The sequence below is a fragment of the Mastigoproctus giganteus genome, chromosome 1 (genome assembly GCF_048544385.1).
Source record: "Mastigoproctus giganteus isolate SK-2022 chromosome 1, ASM4854438v1, whole genome shotgun sequence".
In the NCBI taxonomy this organism is placed as follows: domain Eukaryota; kingdom Metazoa; phylum Arthropoda; class Arachnida; order Uropygi; family Thelyphonidae; genus Mastigoproctus; species Mastigoproctus giganteus.
The window spans coordinates 85,768,020-85,784,737 of record NC_143575.1 but is presented as its reverse complement, the minus strand read 5'-3'; the positions used below and the strand labels follow the sequence as shown (position 1 = coordinate 85,784,737).

Genomic DNA, 16,718 nt, shown 5'->3' with positions numbered 1-16,718 from the left:
AGGAACATAAACGTGTGTGGCTACAATTCATAAACTTATGGCAAACCCGCTGGAATAACTCCACAACTGGTGCAACTACTAAACTTTTCCTTCCTGTGGTAACCTACATCAACAAGCACCGTTCCACTTGGTTCTTCCCTAACGTCTATGCTTCCTTCCTATTAACTGGCCACGGGTCCTTCAAGAGACGCCTTCTAGAGTTCGGCCTAGTCGAGGATGCCCTCTGTACCTGCGGAGAACCTGAAGACTGGGATCACGTGATGCACTCATGCAACGTATACTTAGATCTAAGAAACCAACTACTCATAGACCTCCACACTACATCACTTCGGCCAGAAACCAAGTTATTGGAATCTAATGATGCCTTCCGTGCACTGACCAGTTATGCCAACGAGGTCTTTCGTCGTCGCTGGCATCACATGCAACTCCCGAACACTACTCCTGAATAACCTCCTCTAGACAGCAACTGATACCCAGCACCGGAAACTTACAGACATGAAACTGCAAATGGCGGACAGCCCTGTCGACGCCGCTCCGTGATTCTCCATTGTGACGATCCTGGACTCTTTAATTTGAACTTTACCTATTCTCTTCTTCCTACCCACAGTCTTTCTCCAGGACTCCCACAACTGCACCTAGCACTCTTCCTGCTCCGTTTCGCCTGGGAGGATGCCTACGCTCTGTCATCCTCGCTATCTTGTCTGTCTTCCACTTTCCTGTCTCTTCTCCGCTCTTTCCTTGGCCCTCCCCACTCTCGCTTCTGCAAGAGTGTGGACGGCCCGTCAGATGTCTTTACTCCCTGGTCCGGCTCCTCGTGCCAGTGGACGGATGCTGGGAGGCTCCTTCCTGGTGATCGCGCCTCCCAGTAACGAAGAGGCCAGTCAAACAACAAAAACAACACACTACTCACACATAACCCACACTGACTGGCTTTGCTATGTTAACAGAGTATTTAACGCGGATTTGTGGGAAACCACGGGAACCGCATAACAAAAAACACTATGTCCACTATACAGGCATCTCATACGAACGGTACAAAACATTCTGACAAAAGTTTCTGCAAAACAGATCCAGCATTTCTGACCAAGTGTCGAAAGGTACCTGATCAAAAAAAAAAAAAAAAAGGCAAGATTTATAACCATGGACGAGTCATGGATCCTCCGTTATCAGCTTGAGTCAAAGCAGCATTCTAAACATTGGAAGCATCCAAGTGTCCACTGCCACCCACGGAACATAAAAACAGTTGCACTGCCTGGAAAGGAGATGCCAGCAATATTTTTGGATTCAAAAAGAATTCCAACAGGTCAAACTGAAACAATTAGATGCCAGCAATATTTTGGGATTTAAAAGGAATAATAATGGTCAACTATGTTCCAACAGGTCAAATTGAAACAAGAGTACCATGTTAACCTATTATGTAAAATAAAAGGTAATAAAATCTAAAAGAAAAGGAATGCAGAAAAAATGTGCTTTGTTTCCCAAGAGATAATACCTTTGCCGACACAGCGTAGGTAGAGATCCACATTGATGAAGCTTGACGAATTTTACGTTGAATGAGGGGAGTACTGACGCGTCCAACTTATTGATCAGATCTGTTCCCGTTCAAGATTCTTTTTGTTTCCCAAAAGTAAACTTTACGGCTGGACAAAAATTCAAAACAAATGAAAAAGTCATATGATGAATCATTCTACAAGAGCGATATAACTGCATTGTAGCATGCTGGAACCACTGTGTGCAGCTCCTGAGGATACAATTGAAAAAATATTGCAAAACTGCTGTGAACCCTATTGTTTCACAGTGAGGCTACAAAGTTATCAATAATTCCTCGAATATACTCCACTAATACTGTAATTATAAAAACACCAAAACAAAGTAAGTCTTAAACAGATTTCGAGTGGAAGAAACTTAAAATGTCTGGCATTTATTTGGGATAACAGTCTACGCAAATTCTATAAAAGGGATTTGGGTAGACCGGGATATGAACCGAGCTTATGCAAATATGAATTGATCATATCCGTAGACCTCAGATATGAACTACTCGACATTAGTACCAATCAAATGAACAGAATTAATATACATCGCGTTAAGTCCATTATCATGAGTAAGGCGGATAATAAACTTTATATAATGCGCCTTCAATTTAATAATCGAGTGCATTAAACTACGGTGATGATGTAATTGATGAATAGTGAACTGGCTGAACGACGGCTAATAAATAAGACTGAACAGGTCAGGTCTTTTGACGAAGAGGAGGAAGAAAAGTCGCCATTCTGCCATAGGGAGTTAATGCAGGCGCTGTTGATAATTAACAAGTTTTATCATGCCACTGATGCATCGTTAGAAGACATGATCCAGCATACAAACTGACGTGATACATCTTCGGTTGAAGTACAGAACAAAAAAAAAAAAAAACAACAAGAAAGAATAAAATAACTTTAAAGTAGGCAAGAGTAACTTTTCTGTAGTGTGATGGAATTTCCACTGGATGTCCGCGGACAGAAGACATGAACAAAACTATTAGACTTGTATTCAAAAATATAAACGTTAGAAATGGAACTCCAATACTGAAATCTGTATTGTACATTTAAAAAGGATATAATAAATATGACTTGAACACAGAAGAAAAGTTCAGTGATTATAAGAAACAAGTTGACCTAACCGGCGGCGTACGCGTAAAACTTCAAGTACTGCCTTATGATGATTTAGTTTGATAATAAATGTTAAGAATTAGTATTATGAATTTACATTTAGTATACTTCTAAGTATCAACACATATACAAAGTAGTTATGTCGTAGAGGTTGGTTATGAAGGTAAAAATAAAGTTCCAGTTTAACAATTAGTGGTTAGTTTATTTAATCAATAAATTCCCGGCGGTATGCTTTTTAATTTATACCCCCTCATTATATCTCATTTCGATCAAATTTTCTGTCAAAAGAATCGAGAAAGAGAGAAGACCTACGTCTGGATTTAATCACGTATATCCAAAGTAATATGAAAATATAAAAATTCGCATGAAACTATTTTATCCAGTACACTACTGGTTATCAATGTTTATAATATCCTTATTTATAATGTCAGTTAATTTTCGTAGACGCATCAATTATTTAATTTCATATTTAAAAATCAACTCTTTAAATTCTTTTTAATATCATAAACTCGATTCCTGATTAAGACTTTTAGATTACTATATGATTTATTTTTGTAGATACCAACCTCGAGACCAATATATTTTGAACAAACACATATTTAAGAACAGTTTTTTGATAATGTATATTTGTAATGATGAATGTATTCTGCAGTAGTCAGTCAGTCAGCGTTGGGGCATCTCTAGAGGCCAGCATATCGTTTAGTCTTTAGTGAATGGAGTACTATAGGGTGTACTTTTACGCCAGGACCCCATCACAGTGTGGACCTGGGGAAAAAATCCATCCACTGAGAGTCGAATTATTTCTTCAGGCTCTCCACCGTGGTGGAGAGCTTGAAGAAATATTTCGACTCCCAGTGGATAGATTTTCATGAAATTTTATATCGATTCTTTTAGAACGTTTTGTTGATCCAGCCTAAATTTCTTTAAATCGGACTAATACAAATCGAGCAATTATTATTTCCTTTTTTTCATACAGATACCATATATTGCAGCTGAAGCACTGGATATTGTCGCCGTGCGCTGATCTCAGGAATGAATGGGCATTATAGAAGATGCGCAGGAACGACATATTCTCCATTCATGCATAAAAGTCGCTGCTCTTTTGCTCGTTTTTTGTTTTCAGTTTACAACATACGTAATTCATGCATTATTAGTATTTTCTTATTATTTTACCACTGCAGAAACACGGAATACATGTTATATTTCAATTCTTATTAAATTTCAGGAAGAAATAAGTAAACAGCATTACGAAAGCATTAACGGCATATTCCGATTGTTTAATTCGTTAAATCACAACGCTTCCATTATAATAGAGGGACAATGATTTTAGTAGGTGTAAGGATTTTAGGAAATGTCAGCTAACGATGTAATCCTATACTAGACTTAATGTTATGGTTTTCAACTCTTTTTTTTTTTTTTTTGTTGAAGTACCCCTAACAATTTTTTTTGAAATATTGTTAGGGGTGCGAATATATACATATTCCATCGTAAATTGTAAAAAAGCGGGTACGGCAGTACTTAATTCCCCAACCACTAAAATTAATGAGGTGTGAAGGATCTTTAATTTAGCTGGTCTGGGGTTTCAGCAATAGTGGACCGCTCAAAGGTGGCGCTGATCCGCTTCAGTCTCGCGTGCGAACGCAGCCTAAAGGTAGTTAGTGAAAAGAACTGAAGCTGTTCGGAATAATATGATATGCCAGCGTACTTTCCATTTCGTCGCTAATCAACAGAAGTGTGACGTTTGTGAGGCCAGGTGTAAAATACATACCGCGAGACTTAAATCACTAAAGAAATAAAGCTAAATCACATGCAACTTGAGCAGGGCGCTATAGACAAAGCCTTCCGTGTTTCTAGTGATCTTATTGCTAATCAATTCCTGAAAATCACAATAATATGGTAAACGATATTAGACATACATTAGAGCAGTGCTTCTCAAACTATCTGTGGTGAAGAACCAATTGCTTTTATTTCCAATCGTGGCGACCGGTAACGGAAGAATTTTCGCGGACCACACTTTGAGTAACACTGCATTAGAGTACATAAGGGATAATATATCTCTGCAGACTGTCAAGAGAGCATTCTATTCCACAAAAATACGGTCGGAATGTCCCCTCCCCGCCCTCGCATTTTGCAACCCAAAGAAGAGAAAGCTGTATTGTATATTCTAGAGTTGAGGTTGCTTATTTATGGCTGAAACTCAGAAATGGAAATGTATCAAAGATTTAAATCAGTGCTCATACCAGAAAATATCAACCAGAACGCTAATTTTCACAACAAAAACAAGATTAAATATATTTTTCGTCAAAAGTTTATCCAGAGCACGTAAGCAAACATTGTCTGCCAGTTCTCAAAAGGTTCTTACATTCGTATACCACAATTAATTAGGATTATACAAGTTTGTGCAAATGCAGCATATTAGTACGCAGTAATTCTATAAAAAGCTATAAACGGAATCGTTTTAGTTATATCTCATACTGTGAATACCTTCACAACGAGTTGCCATGATATTGCACTACTTCGAATGGCGCCTCCGTAGCCAGGTGGGCAGGAGCAGCAGTGCATATCACACGTTTCTTGATTAGACCGGGGTTCGAGCCCGTGACCACCAAATACGGAGGATGCGGAAAGGTCAGTGAATGACCACTGCATATCCCCGGAGCAATATGGCCTTAGTTGCTAATGCTCCTAAAAACCAAATAATAACAACAACAACAACTACTTCGAATAAGTAACGCTTCACCAATGGAGCGTTAGGATTATGATCGAATCCGTAATCGACAAGACTACCTAATTTTTAGAAACTTCTTTTATTTTGGGGGATGGGATACTAGCAAACCGGAAAGCTTTTTGGCTTTTAAGTAAATTTATGAAACCGAAATATTTTCCATTTCTAATCCTGACTGCAACCGTTGTTTATCTTGACGAAAATTACAGAAGCGAATAATTGGAAAACAAGGGGGAAAATGACAGTGGTGCAAAGGTCTAATAGCATTGTGAGAGGCGATGAAAATCCCTACACCTGCACGTTTGGTTCAATATTAATATATAAAAATGAAAAAATAATCCACGGCGGGGTCGCAAACCTTAGAATTTTGCTTCAGGTTTTAAATTTGATTTGTTTTTTGTTTATTTCCAATGAAAGAGCTTTATTTAATAAAGTTGTTAAGTTCGATCATTATTTTATTTGATATTTACAGGCAACCGCCTATTTCTACAACACGGTTTCGCTCTAACATAGGCTGACCTTAATTCCTTGAGGCCAAAACGGGACGGGGAACGATGAAAACGGGCCGACGAACGAGCTGATGCTTTGAACCGAATTCCAAGTTTTTTTTGTTTTTTTTTTTTATCAGCATCCGTATGTTTCTGGCTATGTAGATGTTGGGGCCTCCGTAGCCGAGTGGTCAGGAGCGGGAGTGCAGTAGCACACGCTCTTTGAGTAGACCGGGGTTCAAGCCCCTGACTACTGAATACGGTCGATCTGCCAACCCGCACTGGACCAGAGTGGCAGATTATGGTCCATTTCCCTCAGCATGAATTGTTGAGGAGGCTTCCATCCTGCAGTGGGTTGATAATGGCTGCACTTTACCTTTTTTTTTACCTCCATGGATGACCATAATTCCTTGAGGCCAAAACGGGACGGAGAGAAGATATTTTGTTCGGAAAGAGCAGAAAAAAATATTCAACAAAACGTTTTTAGGCCGACGAGGAGGATGATTGCACATAATCAAGTTCACACCAAGAATATATTTCGGATGAACCTATTTTGCGTAACAAATTTTGGTCTTCTAAGATCTCGTCGTAAAACTTATCACACTCCAATATTACAATTTTGCTTTATAATTAACATGTCTTTCACGGTTTCAACACTTAATCTGGATTTTCCTTCGACCACATACTATTCATTATGGAAAATATTCTCTCCACGGAAGCTGTTCTTCCAGGTAGGCAAAGAACAAATTCCACAACATTACTAAAATCCTGGAAAGCTAGATATTTTTCCCGCATTTCAGAAAATATTTGAACCCATCTACCAGATACAGAAATGTTTTCTTCGTTTTATGTGTCCAACCGCCTGAAAACTTATTGCTTTTATAAGTGCCACTGATCAAATATGCAATTTTCGTCTGCTCTTGTTCGTGTAACAAGTTCCTCGTTGAAACTATCCTGTATTTCTTTCCATTCAGGTACCTTTCTCAGTAATACCCATTAAAATTTTTCAGTATTTCCCAAGCTGCATTTTTACTTGTTTACATACTCTAAGCTGGTTTCATAAAAGTTTTTAACTACTTCAAAAAACTTGACCTCACTAATTTCACCTCCGTCTATTAACATTTTAAGTTTATCTTTAACACCTGTTGTTATAAAGAGTTCGTTTTTTCTGGCTTCTAATATGTTTGTAAGATTTTCAGCTACTTCTGTAGCTGAAATATTACCTTTTTCAATAAATCTAATATATGTTTGGAATGCTGAAACTTGATCTCTTGCGAATGACATCCATAATTTCAAACAGGTATCTTCAAATAATTGTTTCAACATAACAGGATATTTCTCTTGAGAAAGAAAATATGAACAAAGTCCGTCAAACATGCTTAAAATTCTGTCAATTGATAAGCCTATGGACAAAAATCTTGTATTTCCATGTGCCAACAATTTTGCATAGTTGTCTCCTGCAAATTCATAAAAGTTTTTAAGTTCTTCGACTTTGACTGTGTATATAAAAAAGTATCTGTATATTTTAACAGCAAAACAATCGAAAACTGGAGACAATTGTGAATAATATGTGCACCACAATCAATAATCTCTCTTTCCAATGATTTTCAATTTTTCTCCATACATTATTTTTACCAACTCTTTTACAACCTTCAAAATGTGTTTTAGTATTATTGGCACACAGAGCAACGATTTTGTTTTGTAAGAAAAATTTATCTATTATTTTCTTCAACATAATACTTTGTTTGTAGTTCGGATGTTTCACCAGGTAAAGAAGTAAAATCTATAATTTTAACGCCACAGTTTGGCAAAAAGTACGGCATAACAATCGGAAACAGTTTCATGTCTTTTTTGTTTGACGCGTCTAAACTTATTGTAATGCTTTTCTTCTTCTTTATGTGGCTTCCTCGATGTGAGGGTGCAGCACCATGTCTCTCCAGTTCCCTCTAGGTCTCAGCGTAGCTTTGTGACCTCGGCCAGATCCTTATGTTGTCAAACCACTTCTTCTTCTCCTTCCTCTTGATCTTTTTCCCACGATCTTTCCCTCGAGGACTGTTACTGTTCTTTGTCCAACTGATCCTCTTAGCATGTGTCCTGCCAGTCTCATTTTTCTTTGAATCATTTACATTAATAAAGATCTTTGTTCTCATTCTTTGTAGGACATCAATGTTTGACATGTGCTCTGTCCATGAAATTCTTAATGTTCTTCTGAAGCACCACATCTGGAAAGCTTCAATCTGTTGTCGCACTCCTTTCTTACAGGTTCAAGATTCACTTTCATATGTAAAAACTGGCCAAACCAATGTTCTTATTATTCTGTAATGCTTTTAGTTTCATTCAAATCCATTAAAACGGCCATAATTATTGCTTCTAATTTTGTAAGTGCGTTAGAAAATTTTGGTTGATCAATCTTTTTTATCAATTTTGACAAACAGTCATTTGCACGAAAACTCTGATTGTGATGCACGGTTTGATAGGCAACAAGAGCTTCGCATGCTGCGATTTTATCGCTTTCTTCATCACGTCTTACGATGAACGAGCTAATGCTTTGAACCGAATTCAAAGTTTTCTCAGCATCCTTGTGTTTCTGGCTACGTAAGAAGTTGGTTAATGTCATCCTACCTCCATGAGAAACAGAAAAAATAACATACAATGCCGATAAACCACTTTTGTTTTATTATTATACTATTGTCCAGTTTAATAAATTTGAATTCTTTTTGAAGGTCTTCGTTAAATGAGCAATTTCTCTTTTTTGACATTTTAAATTTTAAGGATTAAAATTTTTTTAAAATTATAAAAACTTTCAAGTGTGTGTATGCGATAACCGACAAGCACACAGAACAAATGCCGACTACGGACTACTGATACGCAAGACATCGTTGAACTGATGTTAAAGGCCTATGACAAAAATCGTCGGTCTTTCAGTCGTGGTGGTAACCACCGGCAGATAGAATTCTAGGCATTTCATCGACGCATCTCAACCTGTGGTTACACGAATGACTACTACCCACAATGGCAGCCATCCTACGATATAATCACAATTATAAGTTATGTTGCGCCAATATTTAAGCGTTTTTTATTTTATTTATTTTTTTTTAACGGGACAAAAATGATATTTTTACTAAAACTACGAGACAGCCGGTGCATAGCAAAAAAAAAAAAAAAAAAAAAAAAAAAAAAACGGGACGTATGGTCTGCCTACTCTAACACGATTGCAGCAGTTCTCGCACAACACGGTTAGAGAACTGCAGAAAACCTGGCATAACAAGGTAGTTTTGAGATTTTGTGCGGGAAAAGTTTTTTGTTCGATGTAATTTTTCAACATTTCCATTCTTTTTGTGAATTCCTGTTTTTGGCTCGCCTAGGTATGCAAAAAAAAAAAAAAAAAAAAAAAAAAATACTGGGAAATCCCCGCGTTAGGTTTTGTGCTACTGAACTTGTGGAAAAAATATAGATTTCAAAGTTTTATTACTATTGAATAACGCGGTAGGCTATCCAAAAGATTTAATAAGTCATCCAAACGTTGAAGCAATGTTCCGAACACCTAATACAACTTCTTTAATTTACCTTTAAAACTCATTACATCAGAAAATCGTTACAATGGATTTGGAAAAAATTAATTCCGAATCTATTGAAGTGATGGAGGCATGGAAAGATTTTTCAATTGTGGACTGCATCGGAATCATAGCTTTGTAGCTCAAAGAAGTAAAACTGTCAACATTAAATGCGTGTGGAAAAATGTATGGCCAGAGTCAATTCATTCAGGAAATATGGTCGAACCTGCAGAAAATGGAATCCATGAAATAGTAGAACTTGCTAAGTCGGCAGGAGGGGAAGGTTTGATGATATGATTACTGAAGGCGTTCAAGAATTACTGGTAGAAAAAGAGGATGGCGAAGAGGATTTGATGGAAATGGCATCGGAGGTAAACCAAATCAATTCAGAGGATGATAGCGCAGATGAAAATTTTGAAGTTCCAAACTTTACACTAAAAAGCACACGGGAAGGTATAAACTTAGCCAAGCAATTAGAATCTTATTTTTTAATGTAGATCCTTCGACTGAAAGGGGCACAAAGTTCAAAAGGGGACTTCAAACATGCTTAGCTCCATACCACGAAATTTACAAAGGTCTATCAAGCGAAAGCAAAAAAACTCAGATTACTGATTTTGTAAAGAGAGCAGAAGATACACGAAATCTAGATGCTGCAGGAGAAAGTTCAGAAGGTGAAGATAATCTGCAACAGAAAAAATATTCTCGCTTGAATGTGCTCAGCAGCGACGCAGAGAAAGAAAATTAAACGAACGTACAATATCTGACATATATGTGTTACACTTTGGCCGTTTGTTCAGTTATTACTATTTTTAACAAAAATTAAGTTCCCGATAGTTATAAAAAAAAAATGGTGTATTTTTGTTAGCTTTTGGAACGTAACCTCCCTTTTTGTACTGGTTCTTAGTCCCGTATAACACGATTTCGCACTACCGAGATTTTATAGGAAGAACCTAACTAATGTGTTATACGAGGGTTACCTGTAGATCAATTCTTAAAAGTAAGTGGTATATTTATTTTCTTGTCCAAATCTAACCCAAAGGAAATCATTAACTTTATTAGAGAATGATTGCACAAATTCATTTATCATTTTATGGGCGGGGGATCACGGTATCTCGCACAGTTTGCGAATCTCTGGAGCAGACGATGCAGGCCAAACCCAAGAGAAAGCAAGGTGACTAAATGTTGACCATAGTGTGTATACCAGGCTCTCTTTGGTAGATTTCCTCCCGATAATTTTGATGAGAAATTTAGGTGCCGAGTACGGCCCAAGAAAATGAGAGGTATACCGGAAGTTGCACCGGAAAATACATTCGAATTTCACATAATTTATATGGCGAAACTTAAGTGTAAAATAAGCAGATTTTAGGATTATTTTCGTATACTGTATATTCTTATTTATGTTCACACGTTTTACAGCCCGAGGCCAGTACCTCACTGGCATTTTTTTTTTAAACTCTGGAGAGGGTTTTTTTTTTTTTTTTTCCATTTTGTCTCATAAACTGAGACCTAAGGCGTCCCATCTACAGGAACCGGCCCAACTTCCCGTGGTGTGGACGAGTATCTGGAAGCAGCCTTCCCGGCGATCGCTGCTTCTAGGTAGCCAAGATGCCAGCACATCACAACAACAACAACACAACATACATAAAATACACAAACATCACACTATTCCAAGTCTGGCCTAGTTTATAGAGTCTGTTAAAACCTACAGTAATACGAGGCGGATTTGAACTAACGTTCTAGGAGCCGCCCTAACATAACACATGTCCACACGTCTAAAAGTACCTCACTGGCTGTCTGCACATGCAGCACAGTGGTATCGTCACTATCCTCCCAACACCGGGTAGAAAAGGCCCGGGTTCGAATCCCGTCGATGACACGAGGAACTTTAATGGGCTTTTTTGCTCAGTGGCTGAGTTAGTCGGTCTCAGGCGTAGGTTCTCCCCCCCCCCCAGAAACTGGAGTTTTTCGTCCAGTAAAACAGACAAATCGACCATAGAACACACGCAATTAACAGACATAAGACACGCAGCACGGCAGGTGAATTTAATTATTCGGGTGGCTAAAAATAATAGTACCTCACTGGCTCACCTCCATGTTACAGGAAAAGGCGTAAGAAATAATAACATTGGCTTTTCACATTTTGCTGCCAGTTTTCTTTTAACAACATTCCTATCGATGTAACTGCTAGATTAATTTGATTTAATTAATTAAATTAAAGGCATAAATATTGTTATAAAAGGCAGCAAAAGTACTAATTCGTTAATCAAAACTATCCCCAACGCTTTTTTTAATTGCTCAATATAATAAAATTGATTTCATCTTCCAAGTAGAATTAAAATGTTTTCATTCTAAATGAATGAAAACATATTTTAATATCAACGTTATCTTTATGAATGAAAACATATTTTAATATCAACGTTATCTTTATGCCTAGCACAACATCAATAAAGAAAAATTGGTTTTTCTCGATAAATAACATGCATTCTTTTACAAAAGGAGGAGGGACTGACCAAGTAGTCTGAATGATGCTCGGTATTTTTAGCGCTTGTGTGATCTGGAGACTATTCGTCTGTAGAGGTGACCTGAGTTACGTCTGAATCGCTATCAGTTTTTTATTTATTTTGAGGAATACGGCCAGGTGCGTCACGTAGGCGGTATTTTCTGCGTATTGTGATGGAGACTGGAGAACTACAAGCAATACACAACAGACAGGTTTTTTTTCTTCTTAGGGAGCGCCCTTTTATTACAGGGCTAGACATTAATTTGTTGCAACAGCGTTGATAGCGAGTGACTGATTGTAGGCGAGATTTCAAGGTCTCTTTAGTATAGCGGAAGCCTTACTGAGAGGGATCAAGGTGGGGTTAATCGACTCTCCCTGGAATTTTCAAACGTGTAACGTTCGAAAATTCCAGAGAGAATCAATAATTAGTTCCATCAAAAAGACCTGCGTATCTCTTATAGGAGAGGCAAATCGAAGTTTATAAAAGGAAAATCGTCAATTCAATGGGATCAGAAAGATTTCATTATTGCACTTGGGTTTTTCTATTTCATGTTAATAAATCAACTGGACCGTTAATGCACATTACGGTCTTGAAGATGGCACTACAGAGAAATCCCAAATGAGCAGAGCAGAAATTATTCGTAAAGAACAGATGATGTTTTGTATAACGATTGTAGCATCTGTGTTAGAATTTTGCTCTTTATTGAATCCTGTCGATCACATCTATATTATACTAATTGTCAGTGGCGCGTTATATCTTCATGGGGACCAAGGCAAAATGAAATTTAGGGGAACCCATCTAAAGAAAAAACTAATAAAGAACATTTTCAATTTCATTTTATTGTGACAACAAAACAAACAAATTATATGACATAAGAACTAAATATAAAATTTCATCAAAATCGGTAAAGCCATTTTTGAAAAAAAAACGTAATTTTCAAATTAATCTTCAAGTAAAGTTCATTGACCTTGGCAGGTAGAAGGTTTAGTTTCCGATAAAAATCACTTAAAAGTATTAGTAAAAAACAAATTAAGTTTTTGAAATTCTGTGATTTTGGGGCTTCCCTCTGATCGGGGCCCTAGGCAGATGTCTTTTTTGCCTATAGGATAACGCGCCACTGCTAATTGTATAACATTAGTCATATTTCAGAATAAACATGGAACAAACAGTATCGTATTAATCTAAATAAGTATGAACCATGCAATGAGATCACTACCTCCTTCAACCACCTGTTAAGTTAACAGGTTCAGTTACTTGTCAGCTTGTTGTCAAGTGACTAAACGGGTTGAAATATTTGTCCTGACGACATCGAGTCACAGACTAGCACTTTGTGGGAAGTGTAATCAATTCATGTTTGCCCTTCCGGCATAATATGCTCCCAAAAACAATCTATAATAGACGTATCCTGAAAGTTCAGAGGGAAGTATCATAATGTTATTTATTCCCTTTTTTTTTTAAATCATATTACATTAACATATTTTATATAATCAGAAACTTTTTGAAATGTTATCGTTCCTTCAGTACTCAATATAATAAGATGTCGCCTTTAACGTCATACATTTCCTGTATTCAGTATTAATAAATGATAAAGCACTAGAGATATGAACTTTTCTGTCCATTAATGAAATATGCAATGAAAAGGTGATTGAAACTAATTTATGAGTGGTAGAGAAATATTGTTGTTGGGTTTTCGGTGCATTAGAGATTTGGACAGTACAGCATCACTGTTTTTATGCCTTTGCAAGTAGGTATATTCGCGAGCCGATCTGTATACTGGCTGATAAATCCCTGCTGAATCTGCCTGAGATCGGCTAACTACAGTCCCAATTGAAGAGGTCTTGAGAAAAGAAATTCTTCCAGACCTTTCAAAACGTGTGAGAAGTGGCAAAACCACTATACAGTCACGGAAGACGGGCAGGGAAAAGGAATTTTCACAACTTTTCTAACAGCTTTTTTTCTTAGGCATACCCGCCACCTATTTACAATACTATACAGGTTTCAGAAATATATGCGTACCCCAAGGACGACTCGCACTCACGTAGCCATGGAATACAATTCTGAATCATAGAATACGCACAGAACCTGTCCATTCAGCTGCTGTTCAGATGTAAGGCAAAGATTGAGTCCAATGCACCACATGAAGATACAACAAAGAACACTGAGATAGCGGTAATTCATCTCTCAGTGTTTCCCAAACCTTTTTTCTCGCAGACCTCAAAAGTCCGTTTGCTCCCATTTTTGGCTTTAAAAAATAACCACGGATGTTTACATCCTAGCTCACTTAAATATGGGGTTTCCGGACGACAGGTATTCAAAATTCATATCTCAGAATTGATTTATTATATATTTAAAATCTACCCTTTCCAGATTGACCTAAAAAATAACTAATAATAAACTGTCACTATTTGAGTATACAATCAATCGTACCTCGTAGGCTACTAGTGTGAAGAATGGTGTTGTTGTTTTTTTCCGTCTCACAAAGTCCTTTAAAGTAGGGAGTGATTGTAGACAACTGAATTCTCATGTCGGGTTCGACATCCAGTCTGTAACATATTTAAATTTTGTCTAAAAAAAATAAGTAAAATTCAAAGTAGCTGTTGTTGTTATTTGGTTTTCAGGAACATTAGCAACTAAGGCCATATTGCTCCGAGAATATGCGGTGGTCATTCCCTGACCTTCCCGCATCCTCCGTATTTGGTGGTGACGGGCTCGAACCCGAACCCCAGTCTAATCAAGAAGCGTGTGCTACGCACTGCTGTTCCTTCCCACCTGGCTACGGAGGCGCCTCAAAGTAGTCATTACAGAAATTATCCACGGATCCCTTGGGAACAGTTCGCGGATTCCAAGAGATCTGCGGAGCAGTTTGGAAACCACTGGTCTAGAAAATAAACGGAAATTTTATAGCTCTCTCGTAGCACGAGAACTCTGTTCTTAATTCATTGAGTTCATCAATTATGATATAATTAAGTGTGTGTGTGTGTGTGTGTGTGTGTGTGTGTGTGTGTGTGTGTGTGTGTGTGTGTAGCTTTTTACTTTTATTATTTCTTTCAAAAAAGCTATTTACAATTAACATTTTCAAATGTTAATCCAGCAGCATTGATCTCCACCTTGATTTGGCGATTTTCATAGTCTAAAACCCCAGATTCACTTAAATGACTTTAACCAAAACTCGAATCCAGTCTAAGAGAACGGGATTTTTTCAAACCGATACTAAAGATTAAAAATATGGCTGCGATTTCAATACAATGTGTTCAATGATTTTTATTTCTAACATAATCATGGATTTGAAATGAATAATGCCGAACATTTTATAATATGATGGTCATAAAAATCTTCCTAAAAAGTCCTCAGATTATCTATCTTGGTAGTCAAATAACGCATTCTGCGCCCTTTTTAAAAAAAAAAAGAGAAGTGCAAAAATTATCTGCGTAGCTGACGTATGGAGTTGCGTACTGTTGTTGGAGAATATCATGGTGTCCATATTGATATAATTTCCAACTATATTCATAAAAAAGCATCAACTGATCACATAATTGCAATACCTGATCACATCATTTCAGTTGTTTAAATGCTTTTGGAAAGTGAGGACATTGTTCGTATGGATTAGCCTGTCCGTTCCATCTATCTAAATTCCATCGAACACATATGGAATGCTCTGGGGAGACGCCTAGCGGCACATCCACACCCACCAGAAAATGTTGACCAGCTGAAGATGGCGCTGACAGAGTAATGGACGATGTTACCGCAAGAACTTATCAACAACATTGTTCTAAGTATGGACAGGCTGTGCAAAGCCTGCATCGACATTGGGGGTGGTCATATCTCCTACTGAGGACCACCCTTCCCTTTGTTCCACCTTTGGCAGTGATGCATCTGTATCAGGCAGCCAGTGCTACGTTGCCATTTTTGAATAAAGTCCCTCTGTACCGTTTTGTTTCCGTTGTTGTTTCCTTCATCATTTCTGTACCTCACGATGTTCCTTTGGTATGCTTTTCCCATATCCAGGCCACTTCTATGAGAAGCTACAGGTGAAAACCTTAAATTTTGCACACCAGTGTATATATATATATATTGCTTGTACAATAATTAAATATGATTACTAGTCAATAAATCGCCGTTTGTGTTAACTTTCACAAATAATCTTTTCCTATATACGGTATATTTTAATTAGACGATTTATCGAAATTTTTAAATATTTGAGTTCCTGTGTTAACATTTGAACACAAGCAAACATTAAGTTAGTTGTCTGTTTACATATGCAAATATTGTACTTTAAAGTAAGCCAAAAGATGCACAAGTGTCGATAAGCATGAATCTGAAAATTTTAACTTCTAATTCTCGCACACCATATTTTTTTTATTTCATTTATTTTTTATTTTGTTTTACAGCATTCAAATACTAAAGAAACATTAAAATATTTATATTAATAATGATAAATTATGTATTATCTTTAGATAAATTGCTTTCAAATAATAATGAAAAAACTTAATCAGAAATACTTTAAAGTAACTTAAATAATTTCTCTGAATTTTTTTTTAAACGAATTTCTACATTAAATTGCAATCCGCCTACCTGCTTCCACGAGGTGTCGCAGTGTGGGAAAACGTTTTTTTACTGCCCCGCTGATAGACTGGAACAATATCACGGTACACACGTTCACGTATCGCATGAGAGTACGTCGTATGAGTCGTCCCCTCTCATCTCTCCCAGAAACGTATGTAGTTACGCAATGCATAATTCTGAAAATTAAAGAGAGAGGAGGCAAATGAAATTTGATATAGAAATACTGTATAAGGGAATAA

The 16,718-nt window shown here is 37.1% G+C and overlaps 1 protein-coding gene across 1 annotated transcript in view; it reads right to left on the bottom strand.

Moving 5' to 3' along the window:
- LOC150090963 (bestrophin-4-like) overlaps nucleotides 1-16,718 on the bottom strand; it is a 102,287-nt gene that overhangs the window by 72,459 nt on the left and 13,110 nt on the right. The window contains exon 4 of the mRNA XM_090378750.1: nucleotides 16,489-16,655. Coding sequence (XP_090234876.1) covers nucleotides 16,489-16,655 — 167 coding nt within the window. The remainder of the gene's footprint in view (nucleotides 1-16,488; nucleotides 16,656-16,718) is intronic.